The 12632-nt window shown below is 45.2% G+C and overlaps 2 protein-coding genes across 4 annotated transcripts; one reads left to right on the forward strand and one right to left on the reverse strand.

Moving 5' to 3' along the window:
* The first annotated feature begins 1436 nt into the window (after window positions 1-1436).
* atp5f1b (ATP synthase F1 subunit beta) lies at window positions 1437-5278 on the forward strand. Its single transcript, XM_040189770.2, has 10 exons — window positions 1437-1763; window positions 2635-2808; window positions 2899-3073; window positions 3266-3387; window positions 3508-3692; window positions 3777-3935; window positions 4052-4174; window positions 4264-4476; window positions 4567-4768; window positions 4846-5278. Exons 1-10 carry the CDS (start codon window positions 1661-1663, stop codon window positions 4941-4943), a joined length of 1554 nt encoding a protein of 517 aa, XP_040045704.1. The 5' UTR covers window positions 1437-1660; the 3' UTR covers window positions 4944-5278.
* A 481-nt stretch (window positions 5279-5759) lies between these two features.
* Window positions 5760-9025, reverse strand: LOC120827159 (retinol dehydrogenase 7). Of its 3 annotated transcripts, none has more exons than XM_040189870.2 (5): window positions 8122-9025; window positions 7172-7486; window positions 6737-6995; window positions 6499-6662; window positions 5760-6405 (listed from the first exon to the last, which is right to left on the reverse strand). In XM_040189870.2, exons 2-5 carry the CDS (start codon window positions 7482-7484, stop codon window positions 6188-6190), a joined length of 954 nt encoding a protein of 317 aa, XP_040045804.2. In that variant the 5' UTR covers window positions 7485-7486; window positions 8122-9025; the 3' UTR covers window positions 5760-6187. The 3 variants fall into 3 exon arrangements, with proteins under 3 accessions (XP_040045804.2, XP_077958270.1, XP_077958267.1); XM_078102144.1 differs by having other exon boundaries at window positions 8020-8128; XM_078102141.1 differs by having other exon boundaries at window positions 7931-8128.
* Window positions 9026-12632: the final 3607 nt, after the last annotated feature.

Raw genomic sequence — 12632 nt, forward strand, 5'->3', positions numbered from 1 at the left:
AACTACGTTAAAATATTTGGTTGCATTAATCTAGGCTACATTAATCGCATAGATCAGGGATTCCCAAAGTGTAGTGCGGGCCTGAGCGGCCTCTACGGGGTGCGCGAGAGGAAACATGTAATGGTGGTCAAATGGAGTAATAATTCATATTAAATAGAATTTGTAAAAAATCAATAAGGTTTTTACACAAAATAGAGACATGACTTTTAAAACTACTAAAAATGTACAATTTAATAAATAAATACACTTCAGCTTCTCCTTTTACATACACACTAGCTAACGTTATCCTAGTTTATGCAGCTAACGCCAGCTAACAGCTAACTTTTGGCTTGACTGACTTGAAATCGGAAAACTGTCAGGTGGACATTTGACGCTATCAGTCAGAGAGGAGAGGGACAGAGAGAGAGGGAGGAATCTAAGGCGATAGAAACAGAGAGTCAATACTCACGTCTCTCACTCGCTACCTCTGTTACCTCTCGCTCTTTCGCTGCAGCCCCCTGCGCTGCGTGGGAAATCCTCAGATGGACTCGTCCCTTATTATTCATATTAGTTTCTGAGACTATGCATGAGCCACTATTTTTTAAGTCATTTCAAATTCTTAATTTTACATTTTGAATTTTAAATAATTTAGCCGCTATGTATGGTTAATTGTAAATGGAATATGATGCAATCTGCCTCAGAGTCTGTGTGTGTGTCCTTGTTCTTCTTATTGCTCCTTTAAAGTGATGTAAATGGCATTTATTGACATTTTGTTTGCAGTGTTTCAGGGTATTTATTTTGTTTTTTTCGTTTGTCCTGATTTGGAATTAATATGATACAATGTTGTAGTTGCCCCTGTGTTCGGTCCTTGTTCACACTGGAACATTTAACAGCAAACTAAATATTATAAACAAACACCACCCGTTAGCAAACTATTCTCTCATTGGTCCAATTTTAATGCAGCTGTAAATAGACCTTTGTAGTGTGGGGGTTCATGAACCCAGTCGCGATGTAGAAGGGGTACGCGGCCTAAAAGGTTTGGGAGCCGCTGGCATAGATTAATGCGTTAATGTTGACAGCTATTGAAGGTGCTGTGCAGTAATCACTGCACACCACCTTCAATAGCTGTTCATTCAGTGCAGAAACAATGTTTTAAGCGACACTACTGAGAGGCTGGGGGTCAACTGACACCTCTTAAAATAAGATAAAGATGAGAATGATGTAAACACAGGCAGAGTCGTCCAGCTCGGAACATGGAACCACTTGCAGACAACGATTTCGCCGGGGAATGAGGGCACCGTGAGTGACCGGAGGGGCTCCAGACAAGAACAGCAAATGTCAGCGAGGCCGCAGATAACTTAACTCCTATTAACATGAAACTTCCCACAAATATTCCAAAATCCCTTGTTCCCATGCAGATTCCGCATTTAAGGATTGGCTGGGTGAAATAATAGATTACACATCTGTGATGTGTAACTTCTAGTGTGGAGTGTCATTCAGCAGTCACATTTGCTGTCAAACAGTGCAGCTCTGGAGGGCAGAATGTCAGCTGGTCGCACTGCCCATCTGCGCATGCTCAGTCTAGCCGCTCACGTAGCACGCACGCGCAGTTCCCCTCATCGGCCGTACATTATAAAGCCGCAAGTCTCTCCGTCTCTTTCCACCTTCAGCCATTTTGACAATGTTGGGAGCTGTGGGACGCTGCTGCACCGGAGCACTGCAGGCGCTCAAGCCTGGGGTCCAGCCCCTCAAGGCTCTCGTTGGATCCCCCGCGGTCCTCTCACGTAAGTTCTGCATTCTCGGTGCTTTTCAGAGAAATCGTAGGGAATAGAAACGGGCGTCTCCGCGGCTGTCAGAGAAGGGCATGGCTACCGTTAGCTTGTTGCTAGCTACACGCCTGCTGCCCTGTCGGCGGCGAAGCAGGCCCGAACACTAACGTGTCTAATTCCAAGTCCGCTCGAGTAATTGAAACCGATTAAATGTCTACACGTGTGCGCATATGCTCTTATTGACAGCTGTCACGGGTCAGAAAACGACTACGCTGTGTTTTACTTGTGCTAGCATCAATGACCTTTGTGTAATGACATGAGGCGCTGTGCAGAGCATGCTAAGCTAACGTTACTAGTGGAGTTAATAGCTACGTCTGCATAATGGATTAGCAAAAGCATAAAGTAGTCTGCAACCTTTAGCCACTTTCAGTTTGGCTAACGTTTTAAAAATAATTTAAATATGACTCTTGTACGATGCACTAATACACTTGCCTTTAATAACCTGCGTATGTCATTAGCAGTGACGTTAGCAATGTTAGCCCGAGTTGTACTTCATTCATTTGTCGCTTTAACAGTCTTTAATGGTAAAATGTCTTCTCGTGTCTATAGTCTACTTTTATTCTCCCCGTGCACACGTATTGACTGCTCAACGGATGTGAACAGGAGCATTTCAGTTGTGTTTTAAAGCTAATTCCCCGTTTGGCCGACAACAATCGCTTGACATTGAGACGCGGCGGCCGCACACGAAGTTTCTGTTCGGTGCTTTTCGGGCCGACTGAGTGATGCGTTCAAGACCCACGAGTACCGCTGGCACCGCAAGGTCATGGCTGCAGCCCGTCTGTAAGCTACCGGGCTAACTGCGCACCCCGTCTGCATGACTCACCAGGCAGGGAATATGTCGCACCTGCCGCCGCGGTCACCGTCGCCGCCGGGCGCATTGTGGCCGTCATCGGCGCCGTCGTCGACGTCCAGTTCGATGAGGACCTTCCTCCCATCCTGAACGCCCTGGAGGTCGCCGGCCGCGAGTCCAGGCTAGTCCTGGAGGTGGCACAGCATCTGGGTGAGTAGCTGCTAAGTATAACCTTCAGTCCTGTGTGGAACAACATTACATCCATACAGCAGGAAATCAATTCCTCATGTTGTTTTGCAGGGGAGAACACAGTGCGTACCATTGCTATGGATGGTACCGAGGGTCTGGTCCGTGGACAGAAAGTTCTGGACACCGGTGCTCCCATCAGAATCCCAGTGGGTCCCGAGACTCTGGGCAGGATTATGAATGTCATCGGGGAGCCCATCGACGAGAGGGGTCCCATCTCCACCAAGCAGTGAGTTCCACTTGGAAAAAAATCAATTAAAATATTTAAATCCCTGCAAACAAAATTTTAGAAATTGACAACATTAATGTGCAGTTTTGTCAGCCAGTAATGTTAATTTAAAAAAATCTTTGGAAATCTGAAAAATAGTTTTTGAAGCTTTATCAAATGAAAATTGCGCCCCCACCCCCTCCCCCCCCACAGCACTGCACCTATCCACGCTGAGGCCCCTGAGTTCACTGACATGAGTGTGGAGCAGGAAATTCTGGTGACTGGCATTAAGGTGGTGGACCTGTTGGCCCCATACGCCAAGGGAGGAAAGATCGGTATGTGCTAAAACACAACAATCATGGCATAACAGACAGGATAGACGATGCCTTGTACGCTCTAATCTCTGGAACAAATGACTAATCTGAAACGCATTCTTTTAATCCTCGTGGCCACAGGTCTGTTTGGCGGTGCTGGTGTGGGCAAGACTGTGTTGATTATGGAGCTGATCAACAACGTGGCCAAGGCCCATGGTGGTTACTCTGTGTTTGCCGGCGTGGGAGAGCGTACCCGCGAGGGAAACGACTTGTACCATGAAATGATTGAGTCCGGTGTCATCAACCTGAAGGACGACACCTCCAAGGTGGCGGATCGTTTCATTACAAAGTTACTGTTGCCACGTCGCGCTTGCAAACGTCCCTCTAACCCCGACCGTTGTCCCTGCTAGGTGGCGCTGGTTTACGGACAGATGAACGAGCCCCCCGGCGCCCGCGCCAGAGTGGCTCTGACTGGACTGAGCGTGGCGGAGTACTTCCGTGACCAGGAGGGACAGGACGTGCTGCTCTTCATCGACAACATCTTCCGCTTCACACAGGCCGGCTCTGAGGTCCGTCGGAAGCACAGATTCAACAACCGATGCATTGTTGTGTTTTTTTGGTGCACCCACAGCTGCAAATGCTGACTGGCGTGCGCTGTAGTGAACGAAGTCCTCTTCCTCCTCAGGTGTCCGCCCTGCTGGGGCGTATCCCCTCTGCTGTGGGTTACCAGCCCACTCTGGCCACTGACATGGGTACCATGCAGGAGAGAATCACCACCACCAAGAAAGGCTCCATCACATCTGTGCAGGTAAAACCACATTTCCGTGAGGCTAACTGACTGGAGCCGTGTCAGATGTTTGCCCGCCATTGTATTAAAGACTCTTTTCGGTCCACCAGGCCATCTACGTGCCCGCTGACGATCTGACTGACCCCGCCCCAGCCACCACCTTCGCTCACTTGGATGCCACCACTGTGTTGTCCCGCGCCATCGCTGAGCTGGGTATCTACCCCGCCGTCGACCCCCTGGACTCTACCTCCCGTATCATGGACCCCAACATCGTCGGTACCGAGCACTATGAAATTGCCCGTGGCGTGCAGAAAATCCTTCAGGTTTGGGACTTGTCTATAACAACCTTTTCTTAATCTGTATTAGGATTTGTATTTATGAGACTTAAACGATTTTACCTTCCCACCCCGTAGGACTACAAATCCCTGCAGGATATCATTGCCATCCTGGGTATGGATGAGTTGTCTGAGGAGGACAAACTGACCGTGGCGCGCGCCCGCAAGATCCAGCGTTTCCTTTCCCAGCCCTTCCAGGTGGCCGAGGTCTTCACCGGCCACATGGGAAAGTTGGTGCCCCTCAAGGAAACTATCAAGGGCTTCAAGGACATCCTTGACGGTAAGTGTGTTAGGTGTTCTATACACCTTTTGCAGACGTGTACCCCTCAACAAGTACTAACGTTTGTTTCCCTGCAGGCGTGTACGACAGTCTGCCCGAGCAGGCCTTCTACATGGTTGGCCCCATCGAGGAGGTGGTTCTGAAGGCGGAGAAGCTGGCTGAGGAGCACTCATAAACATGTAAACAATCGGTTAAGGCGAAAATAAAAACAAAAGGAGAGGGCTTCTGTGTTTAGGAGCATTTGGTTTGTAAAACATGTTAATGTACTCGTCTGGTCATCCTGAAGAAAGTTCTATTTAATGTTTCCAATGGAAGATGGAATAAAATGCTGTCTTTACATAAAGCTACTTGTCAACTGTATATTTCTCATGATTTAGTTGTAAAATCTTGTTTGTAATGAGTTTCCTAACGGGGCTTTCATCCACTGACCATTAGATGGCAGCGTTACGATACTAAAGACATAAACTCTTGCAGCTTGTCACATTCTGAAATAAAGGTGAATGAACCATTGGATGAGTGATTGTTTTAACTTGAGGGAAAGACTCTTCCAGCTGATTTGAGTCTCCAGAAAGTGGACAGTTAGGAGGTTTACGCCAAATCGCTTGTAGCGATTACAAGATGGAAAAAGGTGCCAGCTGCAGGAATTCACTCATATCTATGGATGGAAAGTTACCCTCATGCTGCATTAGTTTAAAATAGACTAGCACGGTCAGTTGATATTTGTACAATTAACCGATCAAAGTGAGCTCAGACCTGTAATATCTTAATGTTGCGTTAAATACAGAACTTGGCTGCTCATTAATTTGTTTAAGCAATCGGCTATTGCAGCACTCCAGGTTTTACTGTTTTGCAAACACTGGTGAGATTTGACTGATTTCTAAGACTGTAGCTGCTGAAATCAAACCCTGCTTTTGTTAATTGACACAAAGCAAAGGACTTCCTGGTCTAATGCTTATATTTGAAGCTGTTTTTCAATTGGAACAAACAAGCATAGTATTAAGTGTTTATTACATTACAGGTCATTTAGCTGATGCATTTTTAACCCATGGTTATTTACATTTTGCCCAGGGAGCAATTAGAGGTTCGGTGTCTTGCTCAGGGACACTTTGAACTGGAGCAGCTGGGGCTCGAACCGCCAAACTAGGTTCCCAGCGCCATGTTGACCTCAAGCCTGAATATGGATGTTTCTTTTATTGCCCCTCCGTGACCTTTCAAAGCTATTGAGCTGTAGATACGGTGGCCTTGAATAAGTATACAGTCTTTCATATGCAATCAGAAGAGATACAAAGGCCAACTTAATTGCCCTGTTCATGATGGTTATTCTAGTCATAAGAATAAAGCTTTTATCAGGATCAGTTTTACACTGGTAATCTTGTATTGCTGAATACACATTGATGTAAAAAAATAAAAAAGCCCAATTCATTTCTTGGCGATTGGAACAGCTTGACTTCCCAGGATATAATCTGAGACGCAGGTTGGCATGTACGACAGCGGCAGCCAGAACAGCTTGGCGTCCCAGCCGGGGGAGTAGCGGGTGCGGGGCTGGACGGCAGACACGGCGTGCTCCATGCAGCCGACCACCTTCATCAGATCCCCATCACTGATCTTGGCTACCTTGTCTTTTATCACGCCCAACGCTGGGAGGGAAAATGAGCAGAATGAGGGATTAAATAGATGATTTACACAGAAACATACACTGAATAAATGTAAAGGGTGACTTTTGAATTTACACTTTTGTAGATATTCAATTCCGTAGTCGTCCTTCACGTCCTGTGGCAGTCTGTCCCACACCGCAGTCACGTTTTTGGTCAGGATAGTGGCGTCAGTCACGTTTGTTTTGAAGAAGCCCGGCTCTATGCACAGGACTTTGACACCAAAAGGCGCCATATTCAGCCTGAACAAAATACGCAGTTTTATCAGTGCTCCCTTGCAGAAGAATGCAATGGGCTCCGCGAGTTAATGTTTTACCTGAGGCTATCATTGAAGGCCTCCACGCCGTACTTGGAGACCGTGTACGGTCCCCCCGTAGGACTGATCCTTCCGAACACGCTTGCTACGTTGACCACCCGTCCCCTGGCCTTCTTGATTAGCGGCAGGACGCTCAGCGTCACCGCGATCACCCCGTTGAGGTTGACGTCCAGCATGGACTTGTAGTCGTCGATGGTCAGCCAATCACAGGGGGCCGAGGGGACGGACACGCCGGCGTTGTTCACCACAGCCCATAAGCCTGGGAGGACCACACACACAGGCCATCCAGTCAAAAAAAGACCTTCAAAACACTCACATTTGACCCCATGAAGCTCATTCATAAAGAACAGTCCTCTTAAGAGACAACAATGAGTATGATTCACATGAGGGGAATGAGTTGGCCAAAAATGACCTCACGATGAGGGTGAACCTCACCGTGCTCCCCCACTTTCTCCTTGATCAGCGCCGCAACTTTGGCAACGCTGTCCTTGGAGCGCACGTCCAGGTGTGTTGTGATCAGGTTGCCGGAGCAGGACTTCTTCAGGTCTTCTTCTCCCCTCTCGCTGAAACACGAGGCGATCACCTTGAACCCCTTCTTGTCCAGATGGCGGGCCGCGAGGTTTCCGAAGCCGGTGTCACAGCCGGTGATGTACACATACTTGGTGCCCCTGTCAGGGATGCGGGGCAGCTCCCTACACCAGCGGTACAGCTTGTAGAGAACCAGCAGCCCCAGGAGATACAGGTACATGGCTGGGAAAATAAATAAATATAAAGCACTGCTCGTCCGTTCAGAGGTACTTAACACAAAACATGGCATATGACAACACTGTAGTTATTCTACATTCCAAAATCGGTTTAAAATGCAATGTAGATTAAAGCAATGGACATTTACAATGAATAACGGTAAAATGACTGTCAACAGTCCAGTAATAACTAAGTATTTAATATCGTATTGAAACACTTCATTACGCGAACACTGGTGTAATAAACTGTTACATAACGTTATCTAAATAAAGATAGATGAGCGTCAGCTACAGTTGACCGTCCTTCCTTTCAATGTCCAACTTTAAAAGAGCAGATAACGTTAAGCGGACAGAGAGGACGGACTCGGGTCCAACAGCTTAATGTTGTTCATCCTCAAACGGACTTCAACACGACCGAGTGCGGTTCAAAAAGTCAAATCACAACTTAAACCCATGTGTCGCAGAACAAAACGTCCTCTCTCCTCTCAGATATCATTTCCTGGAGACGCCAGAACGAAACGGAAGCAGAGACGCACTAACGGGCTGAGAGCGAGCGGATGACCGAGAAAAGCCCGCTGGCTGTCTCCTCAGCCGGGACGCGAAGGCGTGAAAAGCAGTCAGACTACAGGCCGGACTCCTTACCTGCGGCGTGGGCGTCTTCATATCCGTCAGCAGGGGGGGTTCCACGCTTATGAAGTCCGGCTGCGACGCAGGTCCCGCCTCCCAACCGTGGACCAATAGGGGATCTCCGACTCCTCCTGCGTCAGCACGCTGACTCCACCCATCGGCCCGACGCGGATGAATCAGATTCAGCACGAGTAGCCTTTTGCTCCGAGTTTCCACCGGTGAAGACGTGAGAAAAGTTCCGTCCAACTCAGCGACGAAATGGTGCGAGTGCAAATTTCATTGAGAGCATTTCGCCGCCTCACATCACGTCATCATGACTACGTAAACGAAATATGACGTACAATTGAGGGTATTGGAACGTCTTCCAAACTCTGTCATAAGAATAGGTCACTTCAGAAGAATGATTCGTTTTTGGTCCAAACTGCTTCAATTATAGATGAAGAAATGAGTAAATATCGATTCCCTGACAAGAGCAGCAGAGGAGCTGCAGGGGGCAGGAAGAGAAATTGATTTTTTTTAAAACATACATTCCAGCTAAGACCTTTGATATTTGTGTACGTATTATGCAAACAAAAATCTGAGAATGAAACTAGAACTTTTGGTTGCAAAAAACGTTTGCAAACTGCAATAATGTTCCACCTCAGTAGGACAGAAAGCATCCGCTTTCACATAGAGGCACGTGGTGTTCTGGGACATCCAATTAAAAAAAATAAGGCTTTGGGAACAAAAACATTTGCAATCTGAGTTTATGGGCTTGTTTCTCTCTGGCCGAGGTAGAATTGTTGACATTAATCAGCTTTGGAGGATTGGAGGAATACAAGTAACTTACTGTGTCTACTACACATTTAGCAGAATAACAGAAATGCAATTAAACGTGAAGCATTCATTCATTTGCTTTATCACTCTAACCCAAACTGTCATAATTAATGTATTTGGGCCATGGCAGACCCTGCAGGCAGAATACCATGAGGAACCTGGCGGTGCTGATCCACTGGTCAGCTGAAGGTCTTACTGCCATGCAGTCTGTCGGGGGAGAATTCGTTGAGCTGGATCTTGTGAGTGTCTCAAGAACTCTGTGTGTGACCTTTCTTGGGAAACTCGTGACCTGACCTAGTTCACGAGGGCATCCTGTTTGGAAGTTAGGTGCCTGGACTGACCCGTATCCTGTTCTTCTCTACTTCCATCCATTTAGTCTGTCAAATATGATTGACTAGGTCACATTAAGAGAGGGTCACGGGTTTTCCGCCCAACGACGTCTGTTTATAACTAATCTCACCTTGTAGGTGGAGTGGGGGGGGGGGGTCTGCCGTTTTCCTCGAACCTTCAGAGACGTATAAAAGCTCCGGTTCTCCCCCAGAAACTCGGTCAGATCTTTTTCTATATTCTAGTTAGTAATAAATACTTAATCACAAAACAAGCTCAAGATACTTTTGATTCCTCACAAGGGCTAAAATCAACAAATTTCCACCACACATTCAATTCCTCTTCCTACACGCATGTCCTTCAACTGGCTTAATTTTTTGGATGCTTAATGCAAATCTCATGCGTGCACTTTTAACTAATAAAACACGGTAAATAGATAGCTGTGTGTTTATTTTTCTCACTCACTTTATAACAAGGTGTAATATACATTTTGTTTCACTAAAGAGAACAACAAACATATACACACTATAACAAAGAAGCATGCTCTTGCCAACAACTATTTTACACATTTATCACACTCCTATCGATTCCTGCAAAATACTTAATGTCAGCGTTTAAAAGATTCATAATCTCCAATCATCTCTTGGATGATTGAGGCTACAGTCAAAGCCTCTTTTGCATCGTCCCCTTCAGGTTGTGCATCTTGAGGTAAGATACATAGAGACCAAAATAAACATCTCCCGGTCATTTTATATGCAAACAGTTAAATAAAAGGCACAATTACATGACAGTTGCATAATTGCACTGCTGCCAACAAGGTAAAAACCAGAATGATGAGCCCACATGCACGTAGAAAGTGGCGCTTCATGTCAACACAGCAGCCGCCCCCCCCATGTCGTTCTTTAATAAAGACCGTGCAACACAAACACAACAAATAAATGATTTGCTGCTGCATTTAATATAAATTAGAGAAACTACAAAGCCAACTTCCCCCTCGTCAGTGTTTAAACACTGAGCGCCTTGTCAAACCGCCAATAGAAACTCCTGGTTCATTACGCACACGTTTTGGTTAGAAGACCAAAGCCTTTTTTTTTTTTTTAAACCAACGCATCTTGATTATCAGAGGACCCAGAACCCCTTGTGCCTCCATGTGAAAGAGCACCGACTTTCTGTCGGACGAAAGTGGACCATTGATGCGGTTTTTCCAACAGAGAAAGTTTTTTTTGTTCTTGAGAGCAACATTTTTTGTTTTGCAGCCAAAAATTCTAGTTTCATACGAAAAACTAAACAGATAATATATTCTCAGTTCATACATTTTTTACATACAAACTTGAATTTTTGTTTGCGAGATATTTGCTCTCAAGAGCAAATATAGATTCATACTTGGACATCGGAAAGGAGTGAAATCTGCTTGGAACGACAGCAGCGAGGTGGAATGAGGGGAGGAGGCCATGGGGCCCCACGGTCTACATTAGGACACACACACACTTTTTCAGTAAGAGTTTTTTTTCCAACAGGGTAATTTATTTTATTTTCTAAATCAGTATTTGCTGTTTTCGATTGACATTACGTGATCCCTGGATCAACTGAATTTAAAAGCTTGAGTGCTTTTAACTTTTTTCTAAAGCTTTCCATTATTGTATAACGTTAATTATTTTAAGAGTCCATTTTTAACGTTAATATTGCTATTCATCTAGCGGTAGGTTGATATTATCCAATGACTCTTCACTCAGACGAGTAAAGAGTCTGGTGTTGACTAAACTCAACTATTAAGACGTTGTTCCGGACCTTTAGTGTACAGACATCATGCTAACTGGACCCTTGAATTGTACCGTGGCTAATGTGTGTAGCATGGTGCTAGCATGGTGCTAACAAACAGCCGTTAGCTCAGTACTCACACGTCCGGGAGGCGAGGAACACCGTTTTAGTCCCATTGACATCGTGTCTCTGTCCACTTGATGACTTTTAGCTCGATATTCACCTTTTTAAACGCCCATCCAGGTGTTCAGCTCGTTCTCCGGCAGCGAGCCGACAGGTGAAGCGAGTTAGCGCGAGCGGTTAACGTTAATTAATTAATTAGCAGTGCTACAAGCGGAGCGATGAGCACCTGTTCACCTGGTTACCTGCGAGCTGACGTCAACGCAGAACCACCTCCACTCCACCTACGAAGGTTTTTTGTGCCTTGTTTATCGTTCTATGTCAAATAAAACCACTGCCTACCAGAAATGTAGTTTCATGTATTTCTTTAACGGGACTTTTCCCGCAGCTGCTGACCCTTTGAAGGGTCATCTGAGGTGTGTTTCTATCTTCGCCACAAGGGGGCAGCAGCGCTATTTGCTCATTTCCCCGTTGAGCGACTTCATGTCCTCTTATTTCTATTAGCAAAGTAGTGATTACAAATGTCTTGCTCAGCTTGTGTGTAAATGTGTTAATTCTATATCAATGTTTTTGTAATAAATAGGTCATAGAAATATGAGATGGTTGTTATTTACACAGTGCTGCTAGACCAAATAATAATTTTCACTCAGTTGTTAATGGAGCTTTCCCAACCTGTAAATGTCACAGTAATCCAGAGAAGCATGGGAAATTGCAACCTTTGAGAAATGCAATCAACACTTATTTTTTTGGATTGTTTGTGTGTATCAGATTGGTACAATATTTCTGATGGTACTGGAGTCAGTGCAGTTTCATCTAGGTTGGCTTTACACGACGCCCACGCACGGCATACATGAACAATTCACTTTATTCATGTAAAAAACACTGGAAAAACAAAAGGAAATGTTTTTTTATTGTATGTTTACCACATCTGGTGTTTTTATTCCTTTCATAATACAGTTATCAACCTTATCCTGGACTCTTCAGATTATGAAAACCGAAGGATACGATTATGGTTCAGCATAAATCATGTCCCTGGATTTCTGAAACGTACAGTGGGTACGGAAAGTATTCAGACCCCTGTACATTTTTCACTCTTGATCTGTGCCTTGCCACACTCCTGTCTCTGAGCTCCTTGGGCAGTTCCTTCGACCTCATGATTCTCATTTGCTCTGACATCCACTGTGAGCTGTGAGGTCTCATATAGACCTTATATAGGTGAGTGCCGTTCCTACTCAAGTCCAATCAGTTTATTTAAACACAGCAGGACTTGAAGGAGTAGAACCATCTCAAGGAGAACAAATGGACAGCATGTGAGTTAAATATGAGTGTCTGAATACTTATGACCATGTGATATTTCAGCTTTTCTTTTTTAATACATTTGCAAAGAATTCTACATTTCTGTTTTTTGTCTGTCAAGATGCGGTTGAGTTTACATTAATGAGAAATAAAATTAACTTTTTCGATTTTAGCAAATGGCTGCAATGAAACAGAGTGAAAAATTTAAA

Source organism: Gasterosteus aculeatus, chromosome 1 (assembly GCF_964276395.1).
Source record: "Gasterosteus aculeatus chromosome 1, fGasAcu3.hap1.1, whole genome shotgun sequence".
Lineage (NCBI taxonomy): Eukaryota > Metazoa > Chordata > Actinopteri > Perciformes > Gasterosteidae > Gasterosteus > Gasterosteus aculeatus.

Excerpts from the sequence above, each read along its gene's own strand:
- atp5f1b (XM_040189770.2), top strand. The coding sequence starts at position 1,661 with ATGTTGGGAGCTGTGGGACGCTGCTGCACCGGAGCACTGCAGGCGCTC. Across the intron at positions 2,809-2,898 it reads GGAGGTGGCACAGCATCTGG|GGGAGAACACAGTGCGTACC; the intron begins GTGAGTAGCTGC and ends GTTGTTTTGCAG. Across the intron at positions 3,936-4,051 it reads TCACACAGGCCGGCTCTGAG|GTGTCCGCCCTGCTGGGGCG; the intron begins GTCCGTCGGAAG and ends CTTCCTCCTCAG.
- LOC120827159 (XM_078102141.1), bottom strand. Across the intron at positions 6,996-7,171 it reads GGAGAAAGTGGGGGAGCACG|GCTTATGGGCTGTGGTGAAC; the intron begins GTGAGGTTCACC and ends TGGTCCTCCCAG. Across the intron at positions 6,663-6,736 it reads GCCTTCAATGATAGCCTCAG|GCTGAATATGGCGCCTTTTG; the intron begins GTAAAACATTAA and ends TATTTTGTTCAG.